Source organism: Danio aesculapii, chromosome 1 (assembly GCF_903798145.1).
Source record: "Danio aesculapii chromosome 1, fDanAes4.1, whole genome shotgun sequence".
NCBI classification, from domain to species: domain Eukaryota; kingdom Metazoa; phylum Chordata; class Actinopteri; order Cypriniformes; family Danionidae; genus Danio; species Danio aesculapii.
The window spans coordinates 6,798,670-6,824,534 of NC_079435.1; the positions used below are offsets into that span (position 1 = coordinate 6,798,670).

Below are 25,865 nucleotides of genomic sequence, written 5' to 3' on the forward strand. Positions count from 1 at the left end.
CGCATACTAATAGGAATTATAAAAGTTAAAATTTGTGTACAATTTTTAAAATGCATTTTAATGTCTTTATAAAATTATTATTACCATAGATTTAATGAATTAAAATTAATACAAAAATATTATTCATATACAAAAATGTATATATAAAAATGCATGTACTGAAATGACAACCACAATTTAATAATAGTTAAACAATAGCATAGATATGTAGGACAAATAGTATAACAAATGTATAATACTAGTAATAATATACAACCCTTAAATCAGAAAAGGTTGGGCAGTATGGAAAACGGAAATAAAAAAGATAGTAGGGATTTCCAAATTTACCTTGACTTGTATTTCATAGCAGATAAGACAACAAACATGATTTAAGGTGTTCCTCGTGATTTTTATTCATTAAATTAACATGTATTTCAATTTTGGTTCTTGCAACACATTTCAAAACAAGTTATAAGGTAAAGTATTTACCACTAATGTTGCCATTCCATTTCACAACACTTAAAAGATGTCTAGGGACTGAAGACACCAAGTTATGAAGTGTTTCAGGTGTAATTTTGTCCCATTCTTCCATCATCAAGTCTTAAGGTGAGCAACGATACGGGGTCTTCGTTGTCGCATTTTGAGCTTCAAAATGCGCCACAGATTCTCTATTAGAGACAGGTCAGGACTGCAGGCAGGCCAGTCAAGTACCTGTATCCTCTTCCTTTGTCGCCAGGTCTTTGTTATGTGCACAGAATGTGGTTTTGCATTGTCTTGTAGAAATATGCATGAGTGTCCCCGGAATAGAAGGCAGCATATTGTGCTCCAAAATCTCTGTGTACATTTCAGCATTAATGGTGCATCACAGAAGTGCAAATTATCTTTGCCAGGGGCAACGACACAACCCCACCATGACAGACCCTAGCTTTTGGTTCTTGATAACAGCCTGGATGATCCTTTTCTTCTTTGGTATGGAGCACACGCTGTATGATGGTCCATCGCAGATGCCTCCGAGCCCATAGAAGTCGACGGTACTTCTGGACACTGTTAACATAGGGCTTCCTTTTGGCACAGTACAGTTTTAACTGGCATTTGTGAATGTAACTACATATTGTGGTACTTGACAAAGGTTTGCCAAAGTAGCTTGAATTGAAAGAGTTCTGAGCTCATGTGGTGATAACGTTTATAGATGAATGACGATTCTTGATGCAGTGCCGCCTGAGGGATCAGAGATCATGGTTGTTCAGCTTAGGCTTGCGCCCTTGTCCTTTATGCACTGAAATTCCTCCAGTCCAGATTCCTTCTTTTAATTATGGTATGCACTGTTAAAGGTGAAATACCCAAATGTCTGAACATTGTTTTTAAACGTTTCAATAATTTTTTCATGTATTTGTTGACAAACCGGCGATCCTCTGCCTAACTCTGCTCCTAAAGGACTACACCTTTCTTGGATGCTGCTTTTGTACCAAATCATAATTACAGTCACCTGTTGACATTACCTGTTTCACTTCACATCATTATTTAACCAGTTTACCTGATTACCAGCTTAAACTGCTCCTGTCCCAAATTTCTTTGGAATGTGTTGCAGGTCTGAATGCCAGATTTTATTAACGTCATATTTACAAATGAGATGAAGTTAACCAGACAAAACATGAAATATTTTGTGTTCATTTTGTCTGCAATGAAATACAAGTCAAAGTAAATTTAGAAATCACTACTTTATTTTTTTTATTTGCATTTTCCATACTGTCCCAACTTTTTCTGATTTGGGGTTATATTAAACAAATAGGCAAAATACACCCCCCAAAATATCTGATACCAAACTAAAATTAGAAAATGCTTACCAATTATTAATAATAAATTATATTTAAATTAACAAATAATATAAAATGCATTAAAACTAAATGAACCTGACCTGCGGCACTATTTGCTTTAATTATTCAGCTCATGTGTTTGATGTCACCCAGCTTCGTATTTATCACTAATCCTTGTGCACGTTAGCCTTTCTCACGCACATATGCACACACACACACACACAGAATGGGGTCACGGTCTCCTCCGGTCTCAGACAGACAGAGTCTGAATTTGAGGACACACAGATCAGCGATTAAACCCCATTCAGACAGAAAAATGACCTGATCTGCTAATAAAACCAATCCCAGAATCTCCTAATGAGACATTAGCGTCATTTCATACTATCAGTGCAAGGTTTTAATGTGACCAATCAGCATTTCATGATACCAAAATGAAATGAAAGAGCTGATGCGACGAGTTCAGAGATGCTGTGATGACCTTGTCTCCATTTTAAGCCCTAATATAAAGTCTTTATTTGTGTTTTTGCTCGTCTGGCCTTATTGCTATAAGTACTGTGTTCCGTTACGCAACCACTTTTACTGAAGATTTACTGTCCTTAATTCTGCGATAATGTCTTTGTCTCTCTATGCAAGTGACCTCCCGCGCATTTTTCAAGCTGTTTTCAATTATAAAGACATTTTGAGTCAGGAGTTTCACAATATAGGCTCAAAGATGTTAACAAAGACAAATAAATAGTGTAATAAACAAAGTTTTCGATGTTTGCATGTGTTACATTAATTCATTTTCCTTCAGCTTAGTCCTTATTTTAGAGGTTTCCACAGTAGAATGAACCGCCAACTATTCCAGCCTATGTTTTACGTAGAGGACGTCCTTCCACCTGCAACCCAGTATTGGGAAACACCCATACAATCTCATTCACATGCACACTAATACACAACAGACAGTTTAGTTTATTCAATTCACCTATATCTGCATGTGTTGTGAAACCGGAGCACCCGGAGGAAACCCACTCCAACAGGAGAGAACAGGGTGTGATTTACAGGGGCACTGGGGGAGGCTGACACCCATATTTAACACTTGATCCCCCCTGAAGGACATCAAAACAGGATGTTTTAGGGGGTTTGCCCTTTAATAGTTAAGAAATAGTTTGCTCTGATCTGTATCGTAAGTAATATTAATAATTAAAATAATAGATAACTTCAATATATATTTGACCAGCCACCCCTATAATGGTTCATACCATTGTGAATGCATGATTGCGCCAAAAATATTAATTTATCAATTTGAAACCGCAGCAGTCCATTAAGCATCCATTAATAGGTGCAGGAAAGCAAACCTGTCACCGTTTATTTAACATCACAAATATCACTGAGAACCACTCTATATCCATGAAAACACTGAAAACATACTAACAATTAATAAATTTAGATGAAATTGAATTAAATACATAAATTTGGTTCACTGAAGCATAATACCGAACATAACCGAAAAAGACCACCCGATCGTCAGTGTATTATTCACACCCTGGGGGAGAACATGCAAACTCCACGCAGAAATGCCAACTGGCCCAGCCGGAATTTGAACAAGCAGCCTTCTTGCTGTGCTAACCTCTAAGCCTCTGTGCCACCTGTTAAATTAACAAACGGAAACTTATTAGCTGGTGTTACCTTTGTAAATATAGTAAAATATATTAATATTTCACACTTTTAAGCATAATAGTAATACTTGTTTTGATTTACCCGTTAAAACAATCACAATGTTCTGTCGAATTACATTTATTTCAGATGCAATCAATCATGATTAAAGCTATTAACTTCACAATACAGCAAAACAAGGACTAAATATAGCTTTTATGCAAATGCATTGTAATTTTCATGTATATATTTTTATAATGTTTAATCGTTCATCATGATTAATCGCACCCGAAGCTATTAAATTTAACAGAAAATATGTTTATTTTAACAGGTAAATAAAAACAGATTATTATTATGCTTAAAAATATGACTTGTTAATATGTTTTACTATATATAAAAAGGTAATCAAAACATATATTATTATTATTATTATTATGCTTAAAAATAGAATCATTCCTATTTTCAGGGTTCCCACACTTCTTGAAAGTACTTAGAAGTACTTGAATTTGAGACATATAGATTCAAGGATTGGAAAGTACCTAAAAACAAACATAGGTCCTTGAATTAAATTAGAAATTAAATTTGTTTATGGTTTTATTTCAACTTAAATTAAAAATCGTACATTTAAATCTTGTACAATAACACAGACATGTTATCAATATTTCAGAAACCACATTTGAATTTTAGCAGTATTGAATTCAACACGTTTTATTAAAGTTCTTTAAACATGACTTCTTAAAATGGTCAAACTTTTTGAAAATTACTCAACATAAATATTATGGTTGTTTTAAAATGAATGGTGCTTTAAAAAGGTCAGTGAAAGTCCTTGATCGGCTTTTCATGAAAGCGTGGGAACCCTGTATTTTTAAGCATAATAATATTAATTTTATTACCATTTTATGTATAGTAAAATGTATCAATTTCTAGTTTTAAGCATAATAATATTTGTTTTGATTACCCTTTATGTATAGTAAAATATATTAATAATTGCTATTTTAAGCATAATAATAATAATACTCACTTTGATCACTTTTTATATATAGAAAAATATATTATTTCTTGCAATATATTAATATATTAATTCCTGCGAGACAACATTTCGTTTCACTTTGTCCACACATGTAGCAGAATGACAGTACTGTACACTCAACTTGACTTTATTTGATTTCTGTTGTCGAGCAATTATCATATGCTGTGGTGCCTAAATTATGCTAAATTATAGTTCTAAGGCACCAAAAGACTTTCAGGAAAATACGCCAGACATCATTGTGCTAGCACAAGCCTGAACTGGTAATACAATACAGGATGGATTCATGCTTTCATGTTGCTTGAGCCAAATTTTGACCCTACCTTCTAAATAGCACATTAATCAAGACATTAATCAAGAAATGGGTAAACCAAAATCCAAGCTGATGCTAAAAGTAGGTAGACCAGAGCAATCAATATAGGTAGAATGTGTTCAAACTTGACCTGCATGGGGTGTGTTTCCAAAAACCAACTAAGGTTTCGAAAAACAACTTGGCCAACTAAGGTTGCAAGTTGCATCATTACAAACATAGTTTGTTGATTTGGCGTTTCCCAAATCCATAATTGCAACGAACGTTCCCAAACTGTGTCGCAAACTTGTATAGTTGAAGTCAGAATTATTAGCCCCTCTTTGATTTGTTTCTCCTTTTATAAATATTTTCTAAATGATGTTTAACAGAGCAAGGAAATTTTCACAGTATGTCTCATAATATTTTTTCTTTTCTGGACATTATTTGTTTTATTTTGGCTAGAATAAAATCAGTTTTACATTTTTTAAAAGCCATTTTAAGCTCAATATTATTAGCCCCTTTAAGCTTTATTTTTTCGATAGTCTACAGAACAAACCATCATTATACAATAACTTGCCTAATTACCCTAACCTGCCTAGTTAACCTAATTAACCTAGTTAAGCCTTTAAATGTCACTTTAAGCTGTATAGAAGTATCTTGAAAAATATCTAGTCAAATATTATTTACTGTCATCATGGCAAAGATAAAATAAATCAGTTATTAGAAATGAGTTATTAAAACTATTATGTTTAGAAATGTGTTGAAAAAAAAATCTTCTCTCCGTTAAACAGAAATTGGGGAATAAAATAAACAGAGTGGGCTAATAATTCAGGGGGGCTAATAATTCTGACTTCAACTGTATGCTTGCAACTACACCTCTGAAGCTGTAGTTAGAAACATAGCTCCTGGCTGTGTTCTATTCCCAGTTATCCCCACTATGCCCTATTCGTTTAGAACGTTTTGACATTTAAACTTGGAATGTTTTTTTAAAAAGCATTAAAGTCATCTCTTTCACATGGAATTTGCTTTCAAAGTATTTTTAAAGTTTAGTTTTAGCGATCTTCATGTTTACTATTGCGTTGCCTTTGCAGTGCACTGAAAACATTGATGTCATTTTGAACACAGCCGTGGCTCATGACGAAAGCTATAGGTGACCTATTATATAAAAGCGGAATTTATGTTACGTCTCCAAAGCTTGTACAAACATAGCATACATTAATGCTTTTAATTTCGTATCTGTACTGTACTGTATATGACATGGGCTTGTTGGTTAGGACATTTCTGCAGTGGTTTGCATGTGTCAAATTGTAAAAGTAGACTTTTCAAAAAATTAAAAATAAATAATATCCTACTTAATAATAATAATTAAAAATAATAATAATAATCATCATCATCTTTATTATTATTAATAATATTATTGAAGTATGATTTTCTACATTTCCTAATAAATATTACATTTCATTTTTTAATAAATAGCCTCATTATTTATTTATTTACATGATTTATATATGATATTAGAATACGTGTTATCTAAGTGGTTTTGTTTTAGAATAGACTATGGCATATTCTCATCAATATTTGTAAAGTAAACATAGGCTCTATATGTGTAATTTATATATATTTTAATTAATATGGAAAATGAGTGCATGCTTTTACCAAAACTGATATTGGATTTTTTTTTATGCGTGTGCGTGTAAAATAATAGCTAGAATTTGCACAAAGAAATTATGGGGTTCTTTTTCTAAAGAAGTAGTTACTCCACCCCTTTTAGAGCATCATTATGGGCCTTTTACGTTATAACTAACGTGGTTCAAACGATGGATCTGCGACACAGAAACTAGGGGTTTTGGGAAACACGTCTTATGTAATTAAACATTAAGCTATGACTATACATCTTTAAATATATTATCAATGTTATTTCTAGTAATAACAGCTGGCGCCCTGCCCTGCAATACCATGACGTCCCACTGGGGGCAGATTCAAAACCACTAGGATATAAAAATGATTTTTCTCAATATGTCAAGCATTCAATGGTTAATTTCCTCTAAAACTATCTGAGCTAAACGATTCCTAGAAGTTCCTCTTAAGTGCTCACGCATTTCTCTGAATGTGAATAAAATGCGCCGCCCATTTCTGCCACCACAGCAGCACTTAAACTCAATTGATTGACAGCTCCATCTTATCCATCCATCCATCGCTCTCTGCTGTTTATTAAATATAGGCCAGCTGCGCGCATCACAAATCCCCAAATGATTGCCTTTCGGGTCTTCTTTCACCCCACACCATTGGCTGACCGCTGGCCTGATTTCCACTGATCTGCATGTGCGAGCATGTGAGACAGTACTTAACACACGCAAACTCTCTCCATCACACACACACACACACTCTCAGTGCAGATAGACACAAGATGCAGCTGTTATCCCGCTGCGCTCTTTAGACAGCTGCTGCTCTCTCATCTCTCCTTCATCAGCTAAAGAGCGTCTGTCCGCGGCAGCATGCGACGATTGTTGGATAGCAGCTGGATAAAGTTTGGACCAGCTGGTAGAGATGACTGGGTTTCAGGGTCTCCACCGGCTCCAACTGCAGAACAACGGCTACAGGTTAGTGATCAATCCCATTCAAAATTAAATCATTACATATATAAACACACTGTAAAGAATCCCGGGTTCTATGCAAGTGATTTATGTTGGGACAACATAAAGGAATTAAGTTAACTTATTAGTTTTTACAAATTTAAACTCTTAAGGCCCAAGGTATTTTTTACATGCATTTTTAAAGTTCTCTTTGCTATTTGGGTGTATTAGAACCTAATTAGAATAAAAACCTAAGTATTATCTTTTGATATGATGTACTTTTAGAGAAAAATGATGTCCATATATGTGGACTCGTGGTCCGAATTTACATAAAACAACTTTTCCTGACTGTTTTGTTTATGCATATATAACATAGAATTTTTTTTTTTACATGTGTTGACTATCAGAGAGTAAAAATTATTATTTTTTTCCATTTTGGACAGTTAAAAATAGTATTTGGGACATTTCATATGCTGCAAAACAGTTGCAGGATGACACTGTATGTCTGTAACAAAATGTACGTAAAACATTCAAAGTATTTTAAAAAGCCATTTAAGAGCTAAAATGCGCTGTCCCCGTATGTGGACACTCAAGCCCCAGGAGGTTAAGTGGATTGAGCATAAAAAAAAAAAGTTGTTCCCCCAAAAAACTAAAGAATTGTGTTGTTTCAGCTTAATTTAATGAAGTAATTTGAACAAACAGCAAATATCATTTAGTGTATGCTTTTAGACAGAAGATTGCAGATTTGAACACAAGTTACCGGGACTAGATTGAAGTTTCAGATGTGATCTTCATTGAGTTGGATCCGGGAGTTTTTCGGGAGACAGAACAATAGGGGAGTTGGGTCTGAAATACGGGAGACTCCCGGGAAAAACGGGAGTGTTGGCAGGTATGGGTGAAACAGTGGTTTGGCAGGGTTTAAAGGACCAAAACATCTAATCTAGCTGAAAAAGCAGCATTATGTGATTAGCGTTGGGTAAACCATCAGATTTTGGGATGCAGTCCACTAATACTGAATGCAGTAAGGCTGCAGCAATGGTTTTATTAAAGCTAAAGAAACTTTTACTGAAATACATTTTATAAGTTGCACATTCATTATTCTGTATCTTTTGCTGCAAGAAATTTCTTCTTCAGCTGTTTATTACTGACATTTAATTAAGACTCAATATTGGTGATTGTTGCATTGTTTTCATTGAAAATAAAGAATGAAGTATTTTCTTGGGTATTTAAAAAATTTCTTTTGACTATGAAATTTGTGAAAAGTTTAGTCTTCTCCACACTTAAAAATGCTGGTTTGTTTTAACCGAGATTGTGTCAATTACGGACAAACCTAACTTACTTAAATTACATTTAAACTTTTGGGGTTGTGCATACTTAGCCCAGCATTTTCAGAGGGTTCCTTACATCATATTTAATCAGATTTTAAATATTTAGGTGACATCTATAAATATAGCTAACATCGCTTTTCTCTGAGCCTGGTTTTATAGGGTTTTTGATCACTTTTTGGAATTATTAATAAAGCCAACCTTTGTTTCCACCACTAAACTTAACTAATGTCAAATTGCATAAAAAGGTTTGAATAAAACTAGAAAGCAGTCATATCTGCCAAAACTTATATCTATAATTTGGAATTACAGTGTGGTTACCATAAAAGATTGTATATAGTATTTGCTATCTTTAAAAAGCTATTAATGCCTCATTTAAACTATAAAGTGTAGTCTGTGTAAATAAACTTATTTGGGTTGTTTCTGGAATATTAATATTTGAATTTAAAATACTGCCATTTTTCTATTGACAACTACTTGAAGGATACTTAACCTAGCCTTTTTCAGAGTGCTCCTTTCAACATTTCTAATCAGACATCAGATATTCAGATAATATCTCCGTACAACTGAACATATCTAGCCAACATCAAATTTCTCAGAGTCTGGTTTTATAGGGTATTTTGAATAATAAATAAGTCCAACCTTTGTTTCCACCACTAAACCTAACTTGTGTCAATTTGTATTTAAAAAGTACCAAATAAGACTAGAAATCGTACAATATAAATGCCACATATCCACCAAAACTTATAGCTATTAACCTAATTTGAATTAGAGTGTTGGTAATACCAAAAATATTATATGTAGTATTTGCTATCTTTAAAAGCTATTTATGCCTCATTTAACCTTAAGTGCAGTCTGTGTAAATAAATATTTGGGTTGTTTCTTAACATTTTAGCTTAAATTATTGCCATTTTCCCATTGACAACAAGGATACTTAACCCAGCCTTTGTCAGAGTGCTACTTTCATCATATCTACTCAGACTTTAGATAATAACATTGTTAAACATTGAAAATAACATTGAAAATATCTAGCCAAACATCGATTTTCTCAGAGTCTGGTTTTACTCTTTTCTTTTCTGGTGTTTTTTGGTATATTTTTCGAATTATGAATAAGGCCAACCTTTGTTTACATCACTAAACCTGACTATTGTCAAACTGTATTACAAAAGTAAACATGTTTGTTTAGGTTGTTTCTATGATAATAATTTTAACTTAAAACATTGCCATTTACAACAATTTAAAGACCAACAAAACAAGTCTAATCGATTATATATATATATATATATATATATATATATATATATATATATATATATATATATATATATATGAATTATTTTACCTCAGGTCTTTTAATAAAAAAGGTCAAGTTAAGGTTGACTAAAGTTAAGGTTAAGTTAAGGGTTAAGGTTGACTAACTAATTTATATCCTTTTCATTCTAACAGAGTTACCACTGGAATGAGATTTCAACTGAAAGCAGCGGGAAACTGGAGCTCGTCCTCTACGTCGTTCTCCCGCTCGTCACGCTCATCGTGTTCGGCGTGGTGTTTGTTTTTCTTTACCGGAGATTCAGAGAGAACAAACTGGGACTCGCCAACATCATCGCACTGGACCTGCAGGACCCAGAGAGAAACGCCGAGATCCTATCGTCACTGACCGGGAACGCAGAGCGGCTGAACAGCACCAGCTCGGACGTGTCAGACGGAGTTTTCCTCATGGTTTATCTCCCGCCACCGTATGAAGACACACTGACGAAAATTACTCGAGCTGCGAGCCTCACCAGCGGGAAAGACGTCGAGTCCATCAAAATTGAAGACCTCGAAGCTAAACTGTGCCCAGAGCTCAAGTCGAGAGGGGAGTTTGTCTGAGAAGAACTTTTGTAACGTTACACACACCAAGGCTATAGGGAAAATATTAAGGGCTATATTCAAAAGTTAGGCTACAGAAATGTTTGTCACTTAGATGAAATCTAACAAACAAATTGTAGGCTAATGGTGTGTAAAATAACCCTCAAGGAACGTGCCTGACTTTCTAAAATAAACTTTCAATGAGAAATAGTATAATCACTTGATTTATAAGTGGGACAACTAGCCTGGGGTGCATTTCCGAAAACCATCATTAGCCAACTAAGGTCGCAAGTTCTATTGTTACAGACATAGTTCTTTAATTTTCGTTTTCCAAATCCGTCGTTTCAATGAACATTCACAGACTGCGTCGCAAACTTGTACGTTTGCAACTACACCTCGACAGCTGTAGTTAGAATCATAGTTCCTGGCTGCGTTCCATTCCAACACAATCTCACGGCAATTACGTACGAATTCGTATGAATTAGCCACTAAACTGACAAAACGTAAAATACTTACGTTTTCTTGTGAGATCAGGCTGAGACCACTGATCCCATCTATGCTTTATACCTTACGAACATTATATATGAGATTACAATGTGTTAGCTAAGTGGTTTTATGTTTTAGAATAGAATATGGCATATTCTCAATAATATTTGTAAATGAAACATCCCTATATGTACCGATTACATATATTTAAATTAATATGGAAAACGAATGTTATTACCAAAACTAATAGAATTTTTTTTTTAATGCGCTATATTGTGAAACAATATAGTTTGCACAAAAAATTATGTTGTTTTTCTTTAAAGAAGCTGTTACTCCACCGCGTTAAGAGCGTCATTATGGATGTTTTACGTTATAACTAACGTGGTTAAAATGATGACAAAGCAACTACAGTTTTGTGAAACACTAGATGCTACATCGTTATTTCTCAAACGATACATCATACTATAATAGTTCAGCCACGAGTAATGTCGTTGTTTGTGAAACGCACCCCTTGTTAATTCCCCTGCAATTAACTGAATTTTGCACGGACTTTTATACTGTAAAATTTTAAATCATACCAGTGTATACATTGCTAACGTTCTTAGAACCAACGTTCTAAACAAACGTTCTTAACAGAAAGCCTGATGTTTTCAACATGTTATTCATGGATTGTTATGTAATTTTCTAGTCATTGTATATATTTTTTGAATGTTAAAACTTGCGTCGAATTCAAACAACATTCAGAACTGTTCTCATAACGTTTGCAAAAAGATCAAATGGAAAGTAATTAGGGAAAAGCGTTGTTGTTTAATGTTAAAACGTTTGAACATTTATAGAACATTGAAAAATAGCATTCATATAACTTTTTCTTGTTTATACGTTTTAATGAGAGTAAATATTTGTGTTTGTATTGACAGTAGAAGGCTATGTGTTATCGATAAGTAATCACCATGTGTTTTACTTTTAAATGCTGCCTAGTTAGACACACATTACGTTGTTCCATGATTTTAGACGTTATATGACTGCATCAGTCCTTGTTTGAATTTAAACATGAAAAACTATCCTGGCAGGTTTTCAATCAGTCATGTAGTCTTGTAAGTATTTTTTTGAATAAAGATCATATTTACAACAAGAAGCATGAGTATGAGCTTTTTTGCCCATATTCAGTTTCTATGTATTTCTTCACTCAGGTGAATGAGCCTCACTCAATGAAAATCTGTTTGAAACTGTGCACCAGAACAGCCTGACACAGAAACAGTTTCTTCCCTCAGGCAATCCATCTCATGAACACCTTATGATAGTAATTGTGAAACAAACATCGCTACTTTTTATACACATATACAGTTGAAGTCAGAATTTTTATCCCCCCTGTTTATTTTTCCCCCCAATTTCTGTTTACGGAGAGATTTTTTTCAACACATTTCTGAACATAATAGATTTAATATCTCATTTCTAATAACTGATTTATTTTTGCCATGATGACAGTAAATAATATTTGACTAGATGTTTTTCAAGACACTTCTATACAGCTTAAAGTGACATTTAGAGGCTTAACTAGGTTAATTAGGCGGGTTAGGGTAATTAGTTATTGTATAAAGATGGCTTGTTCTATAAAATCTGGGCATTTGAGTTGAGTTAATTCACCCAATAATGCAAATTCTGTCATGATTTGCTCACTCTTGAATTGGTCCAAACCAGCATGAGTGTTTTTGTTCTGTTTAATACAATACTGAAGAGTACTGGAAACCTGTAACCATTGGCTTTACTAAAATTCCTACTATGATTGTGGATGGTTGCAGGTTCCCAAAATATAGTTCTATCATTTATTCATTTTCTTTTGGCTTAGTGCCTTTCTTTCCACAGCGGAATGAATTATCGTTCTTTCACAGAAAGAAAAACAAGCTGGTTTGTAAAAAGGATTTGCAATTTTAAGAAATTTTAAGAAATAATTCTGATTGTGTGCCTTTATTATATCGCGGTAGATACTCAAGACTCTTATTATGGGATTTGCTGACGTATGCCAGAAAAGTTTGAAACATGGTGGGAGCCAACGTCCTGAAATGTGGATTTACATGTGTCAGGATCAGGAATGGAGGGGAGATAACTTGCAAAGAAAGAGAGAGGAAACGAAAACATCAGTGTTTCATGAGCGCATCCACAAAGGTTAGTAGTCTAAATAACTCATATTGCTAATAGTGTTATGTGTTGTATATTTTGCTCAAAATAATGAACTATGTAGGCTTAACTTAGTGTGGCTTTTTTCAATCATTTTGTGAGTCAATTTGTGCACTTGTACGCGCTCGTGAACTGTTCATATTCAGTTTTGTTTTTTCTTACTACACCAAGGATGAGCATCCCTTTCAAAGATCTTGTCAAAATTATTTAAAAATGAATGGTCATTTTAAACAAACACTATAGAAATGGATATAGTGTATGCACATTGTTACAAATAGGCATGGGACGATAAATGTTTTCAATGTGTACCGCGGTTTGGAAAAGTTAAGGTTTTAAAATCGCCAAATTTTTCTGCTATACCATTCCTACGGTATATGTAAGATTTTTTTACTTTATTTTTTATTTGTTTTTTATGACAACAGTATCTCCAGCAGAAAAGAAATCCAAAGATGCTGTTTTAAGTCGTAAAGAAATCGGTTATTGAAACCATGGGGCGTAGATTAGGGTGGACGGAGGTGATGCATCCCCACCAATATCCACCGACCAAAGAAATGTCCCCACCAATAATTTAATCCACTTAAAAAAAATCGCGCTGTCAACATTAACCCAACACGCAGGTTAAATCACTCTCTCTCGTTGAGTCCTCCCGCCCCCAAAACGCATATGGGCATTTTGATTGGCTGTGCCTTTCCCTGATATCATCTCAGAGGCTGTGGCTGCCTTCAGATTAAGCAGCGCCAGATGCAGTGGATTGATTTTTTCACATGCAAGAATAATGAGGCGTGTTGGGTGACCATTTTTTTTTATATTACACTATCAGGCCCGTATCCATCTTATTGAAAGGTTTTTTTTTCTGAAAAACTGAACCTTTTTGCAGTTATTCACCTGATTTTCTATTTATAAATATAATTATAATTATGCATAATATTGCATTTTAGTGACATTTTAAAAGTGAATTTTTGCTGGGTTATCTTGTTTGATGGTTATCATAACCACACTTTAATGTACCAAAAAATATTTTCAACGATTTTGTCAAATTGCTTTCTATACTCTATGACTATTTTAAGTGTTTATTTACAAATGTGCATTTAAACTGTAAGTTTTATATTACAGTTATATAAATAATGACATTTTTAAATAAATAATTTGATAAGATGCTTATTTTTAAAATACAAATGTATTATCATCTATTAAATTATTATTATTCTTTTTAGAAATCTGTTAAAACTTCTTTAAATTAAACACTGAAGTCTAAAGGCAAATGACGAACTGGCCAGAACATTCAGCTTACCTCAGTCAGAATTTGGCCATTTGAATAATAAGAAAAATGTAAAAATAATAATAATAATCCAACTTTAGGTCTTTCGAACCACCCGAACCGAACAGATCTAAAACTAAATAAACTGTATGAAGAGAGGATTAATTATTAATATATTTAAATAGCAGTTTAATAAAACAGCAAAAATAGGGATGTTGTTTGATTCATCCGTCCCCACCAATGTCAAGTGCAAACCTACAGTACACCCTTGATTGAAACTAATGAAAACAGCAGAAGAACAGCAATGATTCATTGTAATTATTTAGCCTGACGTTTACGGATCCAAAATATTGTAAAAGTTTCTCAAAATATATTGCGTTTGTGGTGAGTGAGGCGGGGCCATGAGGGTGTACGAGGCGGGTGGTCTGCAGGGACACCTGGACGCGTCACATGCCTCGAGTCTCACGGAGGAGCCCTGAAAGCTAAAAAGAGGAGAGAGGCCAGTGTTGGGAGAGAGAGGACTGAACCGGGCCTGGACCTATTGTTTTACTTTTGCCATTAGTTTGATGGCTGTCTCCTTGAGGAGCTGCCACCTGCTTGTTTTATTTCTTCAATAAAACTTATTAAAAGTTTGTCGGTTCTCTGCCTCCCTCTTCCTGGCTTCCAGGTGGCCGTAAACTTTATTACAGTGTACAAAGCTTTAGCTTTTTACCCAGACATTTAAAAAGAACATTTTTAGAGCAGTAATCACAATACAGTGAAAGCGTGATATTTTTATCCAAGGTTATCATACCCTCAGAATCTTATACTGGCCCATGGCTAGTTACAAACAGGAGAAGGTGCCATTTCCCACGTTTTATATACTGTATTGATAAGTTCATTACACTACAGCTGGAGGCTGTGGTTGACAGAATTGCCATGGTCTCGAGACGCGTGCTCAGGCCTGCACATGCGCACTTGATGTTCCAGCCTGAAAATGTTTTTAAAAATATTTCAGCACAGTCGGTGCCAATGGCGTAGTGGAAAGTGCACCGACACATGCACTCTGGTGTTCGCGGCGACCCGTGTTCGATTCCCGCCTCGTGGTCCTATGCCGATCCTTCCCCTCTCTCTGCTCCCCACACTTTCCTGTCAATTTTCTCTACTGTCCTGTCCAAATAAAGGTGAAAACCCCTAAAAAATAATTATAAAAAAATATATATATATTTTAGCACAGTAACATTTAATGGTGGGGTTCCTGACGTGTTTGACTGTAATCATAATGCAAAAACTGACCATTTACATAATTATTTAAATAATTAACCTTCAATCCACAAGGTGGAATATATGCCTCCAATATTCCTCCATTTAATGATTTTTAATAACTTTTTCTCTATTAATTAAATACTGAATTAATTTGTAAATACAAATATGAGCGTGTGGGTGTTTCATCTATTCAATAAAAAGCTAATTATTTTACAGTTATGGTCAGAATGTATATACCGTGTTAGTTTACAAGTCGACATGGTGGCTCAGTGGTCAGTGGCACAGCAAGAAGTTTGCTGCTTCGGGCTGGGAGGGCATCTGCTTGCAGCTGGGAGGGCATCTGCTGTGTAAAACATATGCTGGATAAGTTGTCGGTTCATTCCGTTGTGGTGACTCCTGATGAATAAAGGGACTAAGCCGAAGGGAAATGAATAGTTTACATTTATGTAAATTTACGATGGATGTGTAGTGACAATTCAGTTTTTATTTTCAACATTTGAACTTTGAAAATGAATTGGTCTGTGCCAATACGTAATTTTACATGTATTTAATATAATTAATTGATGTTCATTTAGTAGTATTGCCGGGTTATGCCTGGAACATACAATTTCTTTTCTATTTTATACAACTTTGTGAATAGTATTTTTGAGTATTATAATTTAATTCATATTTGAATGACTTGACTAGGACCTGTGCGCATATATGAATATTAAATAGAATATGTATGGTAATCCCATATTTAATGGTGCTGATATATATGTATATGTGATTTATTGATACATTATTTTGTAATTTCATTCATCTCTACTCAAAAAAGCAAAACAAATGCAACAGTACTTAAGTTCAACGATCTTTTGTTAAACAAGCACGCCCTCTAGCGGACGTCCTATGTGTTTACCATAGCCCTAAATACAACCTAACAGTGAGTAAAAAGGGTGTTACTTTTTTACAAACTATATATGAAACGCCAATCTCCAACTCTCTCACACGCATCTCTTCAAAAAATATGCTGTTTTGTTTTGTTTGGAAACCTTCAACTTATTTGACCTCGACATCAAACCACAGAAACATAGTAATTAATGAAATTCACGACCATAATACTGCTTATCATAAGATTTTAATGACTCAGAAATAGAAAAAGACACACAAGCTGCATGTGCTGAGATGTTATTTCTGGCCAAAAAGCTAAGAATATGACTAAGTGTGAAACTACAGCTTCTCTCAAGATCACAATTTAATGAAGAGAGTTGAGAATTCTTTATTGTGGACATCCAGGGAAGTATGTAGCATCCGTGACAGAGGCACAACGCGGATCGAAGAACAAAAGCCTGTCAAAGGAAATACACACATATTTTTGTGGAGTCAAGCTAATAAAAATATCCTCAGCAGATGTTGCTATCTCTCACAAGCTAATTTTTATTAATTGTGGTGATTCTTGTATATTACCCAACAGTTTTAAACTGAATATACTTACAATTCTTGGATGTCTGCAACAGTTTCATGGTGATGAAACCTATTATAGACACAATTTCACAAACTTAATGTGTAATAATATACACTCATTGCGTAATTAGTTGGTCAGACACGTTGATGAGGACACGCAATCCATTTTACTCACACTTTAGTGATAAGAAGCTTGATGCACGCCAAGTCATCAGTGAGGTCATCGTTAAGCAGATCTGAAAAGAGAAAATCACGTTAATTTAATTGATGCATATGAAAAGCTTTCCAAAATTTGTAGCTGGTTAGATTTAAGGGTTTGACAATATTGATATGCTGATATATATCGTGATATTTCCGGCTGCGATACATTATCGAAACTCTAGTGCCAAATATTGATATTTATCTAAATGTACAAAATATCTGAATTAATTAATCAGTCTTAGGCCCAATCCTAATTAATTTCCTTTGACCCATACCCCTTGACCCTTTAAACAGAGTGTGAAGGGAAAGGGCTTCAAATTTTATCCCTCAGAAATGAGACAGCACTACAGCACCTGCACACGCCCTCATATGTTATCGTAAGCTCTTGCTTCCTATGAGGTCGACGATCACGACTGCTGTAGTGATTCCAGTTACGTTTTTTTGTTGGTGTTCATCTTTAGGAAATCACTGAAGGCAACGATATAATGTTATCATAACGATATAATGTGGCAATAAGATCATAACTACTGTGCATTTACACAGTGGCCATCTAAACACACGAAAACAACATTAACATTATACCAGATAGTGTAAAAAGGTCATGCCCAGCCCGCTAGACTTTTCTGACAGGAGATTCGAGTGTCATTGAGTGACAGATGTGAAAGTATGTTACGGGACTACTATACAAGAGTTATTATTATGGATTATAGATAGTGAAATTTATAGTTCTTTTTTTTAAAGCATGATGGTAAAACAGGAACACGGTAATGAATGAATTAAAGGGGTGATCAACAGTGTATTATTAAGGTCTGGTTGTGTTTATAAGACGCAAAGCAATGTGTGCTTATGCTTTACTCATAGAAAATCGCGTAGTTTTTTCATATATCTTTGAATATATACAGCTCCTCAGCTAACATGAAAACGACTGTCATATTTCCGAGGCTGCGTCCGAAACCGCATACTTCCATACTAGACAGTACGCTAAAATCAGTATGCGAGCCGAGTAGTATGTCTGAATTCATAGAATTCGAAAATCAGTATGCGAGAAGTACCCGGATGACTTACTACTTCCGGCGAGATTCTGATGCAGGTGGGTCACGTGACCATGACAAAATGGCGGATGTAGTATGTCCGAATTCCATTCATACTTTTCACATTCATACTGTATAGAACGTACTTTTGTAACGGCCGAGTTGTGCGTTTAAATTCTAATGTAGTACCTACTGTGTAGTAGGCTGTTTCGGACGCAGTCATAGTTCTTCTGAAAGGCCTGCCCTCAAGAGGCTCTGATTGGTCAGCTAACATAATGTGCTGTGATTTACAGATCGGCTCTGCGTCACCACGTCATGCCCCTACAAGCATGCGCGTTAGTGCTGTGTAAACAGTCAGTCAGAGCAACTGTTAACAACAGTTGAATCTCTGAATCAGACAGAGAATGAAGAGCACATGCCTGAGCACACCTCACGCTCACACTTCATGCTCTCTAAATTAAAATCTGATAAGTGTCTTTCACGTATATTCGGAATAAGCGTGTGTAAGTTATATGAAACGTTCACATATCTTTTGCGAGTTTGTTATTTGAGATGTGTAATGCATGGAAAAATCTGCATAGAGAGATGTATAGAGAGACTGCAGCGCTGCTTAAGAGTTTGTGGCTGTTTACAGCGGTTTGACTGATAAATATGAATTTGTAGCTAAATTGTTAGCGGTACCAAACAGGATTTCCGGTTGTTTACGTCCTTGCTACAACATACAGTTAACGCTAGAAACTAGAAACACTTACAGGTTGCGGACACAATCCACAGTTTCGTTGGTTGCAGGAGTTTTTAACCGAATCCAGCACGGAGTTGAGAGAGATTCTGGAAGCTGTCCTTTATCAAAGGTTAGCTCTATATTTATTATTCTCTTATTAATTCTCTGGAACATAATGTCTCCCTTTGCATTAAACTTTGAGCATATTACATTCACAGATTTATCAGATTTATTGTTTATGTTCACACAGCTACATTACACATCCACTAAAGTTTCAAATATGATATCATAGTGGACCACGCCTTTAAAACATGTGCTTGTTTATTGTAAAAATTTGTAATAATGACGAAAAATATTTATTTGTGCATCTCCTGACTTCCGTGTGCTGCCATGCTGCTGCTGTAGCTGGTGAATTCTGGGAAATTTTCTTACCCCTTGGTTTTGAGTGTGGTCCTGAAAAATCTCAGATTCAAGGGGTATTTAGCCCTTCCCATTAGCCCTATGCCTTCAAGCTAAAGAGAACTGAGACACCCCTACCCCTTTCACGTGAACGCACAAAATAAGGTGTAGGGGAAAGGCTAATGCTGTTAGGAACGCGGAACGCGCGGATAAATCGCGATATTCGTGCGTAAATAGACTTGTGAACATGAGGGATAGAATTGGGATTGGGCCTCAAACTGACTGCAGCAGTTTACCGCTTTGGCTGCAGTACACCTAGCCGCCACCAGGTAGTGCGTCCAATGGCGTATCAATAGTTTTTTTGTTTTTTTTGTGGACGGGGCAATGTTAATCACTGTATTTTTATTTTTAATTTATTAATTTTTTTTATTTCATGACAAGAACAACAGCATACAAAAAATTAGGAATACAATGCTTACATTTTTTTACATCAAAGGAACAAATCAGTAGCGAATAAAAAATAAAATAAAAAATTACAGGGGATATATAAATTACAAAAAATTCGCATAAGAAAATGATTCCAAAATTGCATACATCCTTATAGCTTTTTTATTTTTTTGTGTCTTTTAGGGTTTCGATATAATACTTAAGATCAATTTTAAACAAATAAATATTAGGCTGGTCATTGGACCATTTTTGTTTGTGTATATGGTACTTGGAGTTACTGAAGTTTGCCCTGCGCGCTTGCGGTTTTTGAAGAAACTTCTTTGGTGCATCAATCTTGTCAATGCTACTATTCAAAAAGGTAACAATTCGCACTCATTAAGTCATTTTTGCAATGACCCAATGAGTGCAAATCATTACCTTTTTGAATAATGTACATGGTACTTCCCATATATTATCATTGAATTAATAAACTAATTTTGCTCCAAAGTTTTGTTATTATTATTATTGTATATCAAAACAAAAATCTTTACAAGAAAACAGAATTTTTTAATTTGTAAGTTTAAATATAAACCAAAACATTTGGGTATATGTGCATTCAAAAAACAGGTGTTTAATCAATTCCTCCTCTAATTGGCGTATCAATAGTAATCAAGAGTTTTTCTATAAAACATGTGCTGTTAATAAAAGCAACACATCTTATAACTTTTTGATGCATTTTTTTTCTCATTCATTTACAAATATCGTGATATATCGTGAATGGTTTTCTTGTGGATATTATCGATATATCGCACAAATCGCTGTTGTGTCAATATATTGTGCAAAATATTGTGATAATATCATATTGTGAGTTAACCTGTAAATTCCACTCCTAAATTCTTTCAAAGCTTTCTCAATATGCATTTATTTGATTAACAATGCATTAGGAGGGGTAATGCCACATTTTTTCACAATCTCAAATAACTATCTCTGTTTGAATAATACATTTAAAATGTAATTTATTCTTGCTTCAGCTGAATATTTAGCATCATTTCTCCAGTGATCTTCCCACGATCTTTCAGAAGTCTTTCTAATATGACGATTTGCAGCTCAAGAGATGTTCTAGTTTCAAAGAACCGTGTTTGTCCTATGGTCGTCATTTCATATATTTGCATACAATTCTTGCAAACAATCGAAACACAGCATGAAGTCCATTTCAAAATTCTTGGGTCTTTTTTGCCTCAATCAATGGCCTTTACCAAGGAGAATTTTGGGAATATATTTTTACCACCTCATATTTCATAATTTTTAAATAACATATTTCATAAATCATGTACAGTATACTCACTTTGGCAGCTCAGTTTGCAGAGGTTTGGTTTATGGCTGTGTGCGGAGGCGCACACCACATGGTCACTAAGCTGGAACAAGCCATACATGGTCCACAACACAGTTTTCTTGTGCTCAACCTTCAGTTTTCTTCTCTCTTGAATTATTTGGACGTTGTGTGCCTCTTTTGTGTCATAGACTTCATTAATGGCGCTGGTACTGAAGTTGGAGGTCAGCGAGACGTGGCACACAACTATAAAGAGAGTTTTAAGGCAAGACACTGCAGATTAATAAGGTAAAGTTGTCAAAATTGTTATGTTTAAATATGCAATGATTATTATTTCGTTAAATATGAGCTGTTTTGCATGCAATTCTTGCAAAAAAATGGAAACGTCCTGCTCTTGAGTGAAAATATTTTCCCCCATTTTTGACTCAGTTGTTGTTACGATTTTTTGGGAATCTTTTTTTTTACCTCTTCATAATTTTACAAACTAAAAAAAATACAAAATCTTTTTTTTTTTTTTTATACAATAACATGTTGCATATAAGCATGCAAATTATGCACCAACATATCCTATCGTATACAAAATTAGCTAGATTTTGTTGTATTTTAAAATCAAATTCTTTGAATGAAAATGGAAACTCACTTTTAGACAGAAGGTTGGTTGTATTGGCAGTCAGCCCAAGAGATGTTTCAAGTTGCTGCTTCAGACTGCATTTAGTCACATTCAAAGCATCACTCATGCCGGACGCCATGAATAAAACCACCACAGCCGCCAACATATTCACTTCAGGATGCATTCTGAAGAGATCTCTGTGTTTCTGATAGGGAAACTTAACTTTAATGTAACTTAGCTGTATGTGTGTATATATAGACTCATCTGTTCCCCGGAGAGGGTTCATCTACACCTCCGATACAAAAGGTTAAGTGTCAGTTTGTAGGCAGTTTCACGCTATTTCTCTGAATGAAATCTTATGATATGGTTTTAGGGTTGTACAGCTTGAATTCTTAAAATTAGACAAAACGGTGATGTTCTGTGCATCTCTCAAACCGTCCCCTCTGAAGAATCGTCTTTGTGATAGAAGGTATCACATGTCATATTCAGGTAAGGCAACACCACTATGACTATGAAAAAATGAGTGACTGGTATATCAGACAATGCTGGGAGGAGAACTGTGTTTGCATATGGATACAGATGTGCTTAAAACAAACATTAAGCTTATTACCATTTTAAGATGTCAGGGAATTCAAATCAATGTGTGATTTTGAGCCCTGTTACCATTCGTAAATCACTGTTTGATCTGTTCTCTTTGAGGTGAGGTTGGTCATATTAAACTGCTGTTTTCCTGCAGTCTTGTTAGCCATATTTATGATCTTATTTAGGTTTCTCTTATTAATCAAGGACTGTGACAAATACCAGGCAACAAAGCTGAATGCCAGAGAATAAAACTACTCTGGAAAAAAGCTTTCATTCCTCCAATTAAAAAAGATGTAGGGTAATGTTTCACACCTAAATTTTATCACTTGACCCAATGAAAAATAAATAATGCCTTAAACAATATTTTCTCCATGAGAACAAGTTTATATAACCTGGTACAAAGCAGATTTGTCTTGTTAAAGAAAGTCAATTAATTTAAATACTTTTTGTTTTCGAACAAGAAGATACAGCTTTAATCAAACAACAGTTCCCATACAATGTCCATTCATCTAATAAAAAACAATAGGGTAATGGTTTCACATATGAATTTGATCACTTGAGCCAATAAAAATATATTGAGCTTCTGTTTAATACGCATGCACTGGCGTGTGGCGTAACCTTAAAATTTGACATTGGTCAAAACAAAAACATTTATATTTACTATGATTTGAACTAAAAAATATTACTTGAAAAATAAAACAAATATTATTAAACTGAAATGAAAGATACATTTTTAATTGAATGCAGTACTGCTTGAAAGCTTTTTTTTCAGTGTCGTGTCATTTTCATTTGCTTATTTGGGGCCGGGTCACGGGGGCAACAGTCTTAGGAGAGAACTCCAGACTTCCCTCTCCCCAGACACTTCCTCCAGCTCCTCCGGAGGAATGTCGAGGTGTTTCCAGGCCAGCCGAGAGACATGGTCCTTCCAGCATATCCTGGGTCTTACCCAAGGTCTCCTCCCGGTGGGACATGCCTGGAGCACCTCCTTAGGTAGACGTCCAGGAGGCATCCGAAACAGATGCCCGAGCCACCTCAGCTGACTTCTCTCGATGTGGAGGAGCAGCAGCTCTACTCCGAGCTCCTCCCGGGTGATAGAGCTCCTTACCTTATCTATAAGGGTGAGCCCTGCCACCCTGCGAAGGAAACTCATTTCAGCCGCTTGTATCCGAGATCTTGTCCTTTCAGGCATGACCCAAAGCTCATGACCATAGGTGAGAGTAGGAACTTGGATTGACTGGTAAATCGAGAGCTTTACCTTTCGGCTCAGCTCCTTCTTCACCACAACGGACCGGTACATAGACCACATTACTGCTGCCGCTGCACCAATCCGCCTGTCAATCTCACGTTCCATCCTTCCCTCACTCGTGAACAAAACCCCAAGATACTTGAACTCCTCCACCTGGAGTAAGGACTTTCCTCCAACCTGGAGATGGCAAACCACCTTTTTCAGACTTGGAGGTGTTGATTCTCATCCCTGCTGCGTCACACTCCGTAGCAAACTGCCTCAGTGCATGCTGAAGGTTCATGTTAGATAAAGCCAACAGAGATGAGATCCTGTAGTCCCCGAACTGGACCCCCTCCAGCCCAAGGCTATGCTTTGAAATTCTGTCCATAAAAATTATGAATAGAATTGGCGACAAAGTGCAGCCCTGCCGGAGGCCAACATGCACCATACTCACCAACCCAATACTCCCACAGCACCCTCCACAGAATGCCACAAGGGACACGGTCGAATGCCTTCTCCAAGTCCACAAAACACATGTGGACTGGTTGGGCACACTCCCACGAACCCTCGTGCACCCTGGTGAGGCTATAGAGCTGGTCCAGTGTGCTACGGCCTGGACGAAAACTGCATTGTTCCTCCTAGATCCTAGGCTCAACCATCGGCCAGATCCTCCTCTCCAGTACCCTGACATAGACTTTTCTAGGGAGGCTGAGGAGTGTGATTTCCCCTATAGTTGGAGCACACCCTCCAGTGTAATATAGTATATCTTCATCCACTCTAAACTGGTCTCAACGCTTATATCTGAAATACTCTTTTCTTGTAAACAGCTGCTATATTTACATGTCTATTTAACATTATCCCTAAACATGTATAATCAATGAAGGAAATTAGATTGACTCGTATCAACAAACTCATCCACACCTCTACTTTTATGTGATTATCCACATCATTTTCTGTGATCAGGCCAATATCGCATGCATATTTGATATATTAACCATGGCCAGCTTAAAGGGACAGTTCAAGCTAATATGAAAAATCTGCTGTCATTTACTCCTCTTGATCCAAACCTGTTTGAGTTTCTGTTTAACACAAAGCAAGATATACTGAACTGAAGAATGTTGGAAAAAACGCCTTTGATTTCCATGGTTTGTTTTTGTTCCTACTATAGATGCCAACGGCTCATTTTAGCTGAAAACATGGTATTTTATGGAAGTAAAAATATGAAATATATATTAATATATTATTGGTCAAGGCATTGTACTTCTAATCTGTTTTTTGTTGTATGTTTTTTTGACTTTAGGTTAGTTTAGAGTTCTCGCATAACATGTAAACAGACATCCAATCCCGCTGACGTGCTCTCATGTCTGAAAGATGCACACAATCACTATTGTTTAAGTCTGTTGATATGTAGAACCTGGTGAACCCAGAGTTCCTCGAAAATCAAACCACAACATTTCTTAGTATTGCACTTTAAAGGGTGAGTTCACCCAAAAATACTTTGAGTGCGATGCAGAAGTAAAGTGAAGAGAAATAAAACATTTAACACGGTCCTCTCCAGCTGGTGGCGCTATTGCACACAAATGCATCTTAAAAAAAAGTCCTTGTTTTAATTTATGCATGACTGTTTAGAAGGGACTGGAATGCATTAGTTCTATTATGATGTCAATCACCTCCGAGGTCTTATTTACCACAATGAAATACCAAAACCCAATTAAGGAAAAAGTGGACAACAAGAGTGTGTGATGAACTGAACTGAGTTTTCTTTTAATTCAGAATGAAGTCATAATAATAACAATAGCAAACAAAGCTCAATACAATATAGATCAGGGGTCAGGAACCTTTTTTCAGCAAAGTCCTTGTTTTATATACAAGTGCAATTATGTGGAACAAATTACCAAAATCGATCAAGGAAAAAAAAGATTTAAGGAGGTTCAAAAAAGTAATCAAAAGATGGTTGTTTGATGAGGATAATTAGTTTGCATGGTGGACGAGGATGTTTTTATTCTATGTTATTTGATTGTGAATAGGGTTGTAGCTGGAAGGCCATTCGCTGCGTGGGACGTATGTTGGATGAGTTGACGGTTCGTTCCGCTGTGGCGATCCCTTATTGATAGAGGGACTAAAGAAAAGAAAAATGAATGAATGAAGGAATGCATTTGTGAATTATTTTGTTCCCGTTTTATAAATGTGTGAGGTACTGTCTGTTTTATGCATCATTATCGGTATTTTGAAGCCATACTTTG

General features: G+C 35.5%; 1 protein-coding gene across 1 annotated transcript; it reads right to left on the reverse strand.

Moving 5' to 3' along the window:
* Positions 1-16,819: 16,819 nt before the first annotated feature.
* LOC130232881 (alpha-lactalbumin-like) lies at positions 16,820-22,017 on the reverse strand. Its single transcript, XM_056462895.1, has 5 exons — positions 21,846-22,017; positions 21,221-21,451; positions 17,273-17,333; positions 17,129-17,167; positions 16,820-16,982 (listed from the first exon to the last, which is right to left on the reverse strand). Exons 1-5 carry the CDS (start codon positions 21,997-21,999, stop codon positions 16,913-16,915), a joined length of 555 nt encoding a protein of 184 aa, XP_056318870.1. The 5' UTR covers positions 22,000-22,017; the 3' UTR covers positions 16,820-16,912.
* Positions 22,018-25,865: the final 3,848 nt, after the last annotated feature.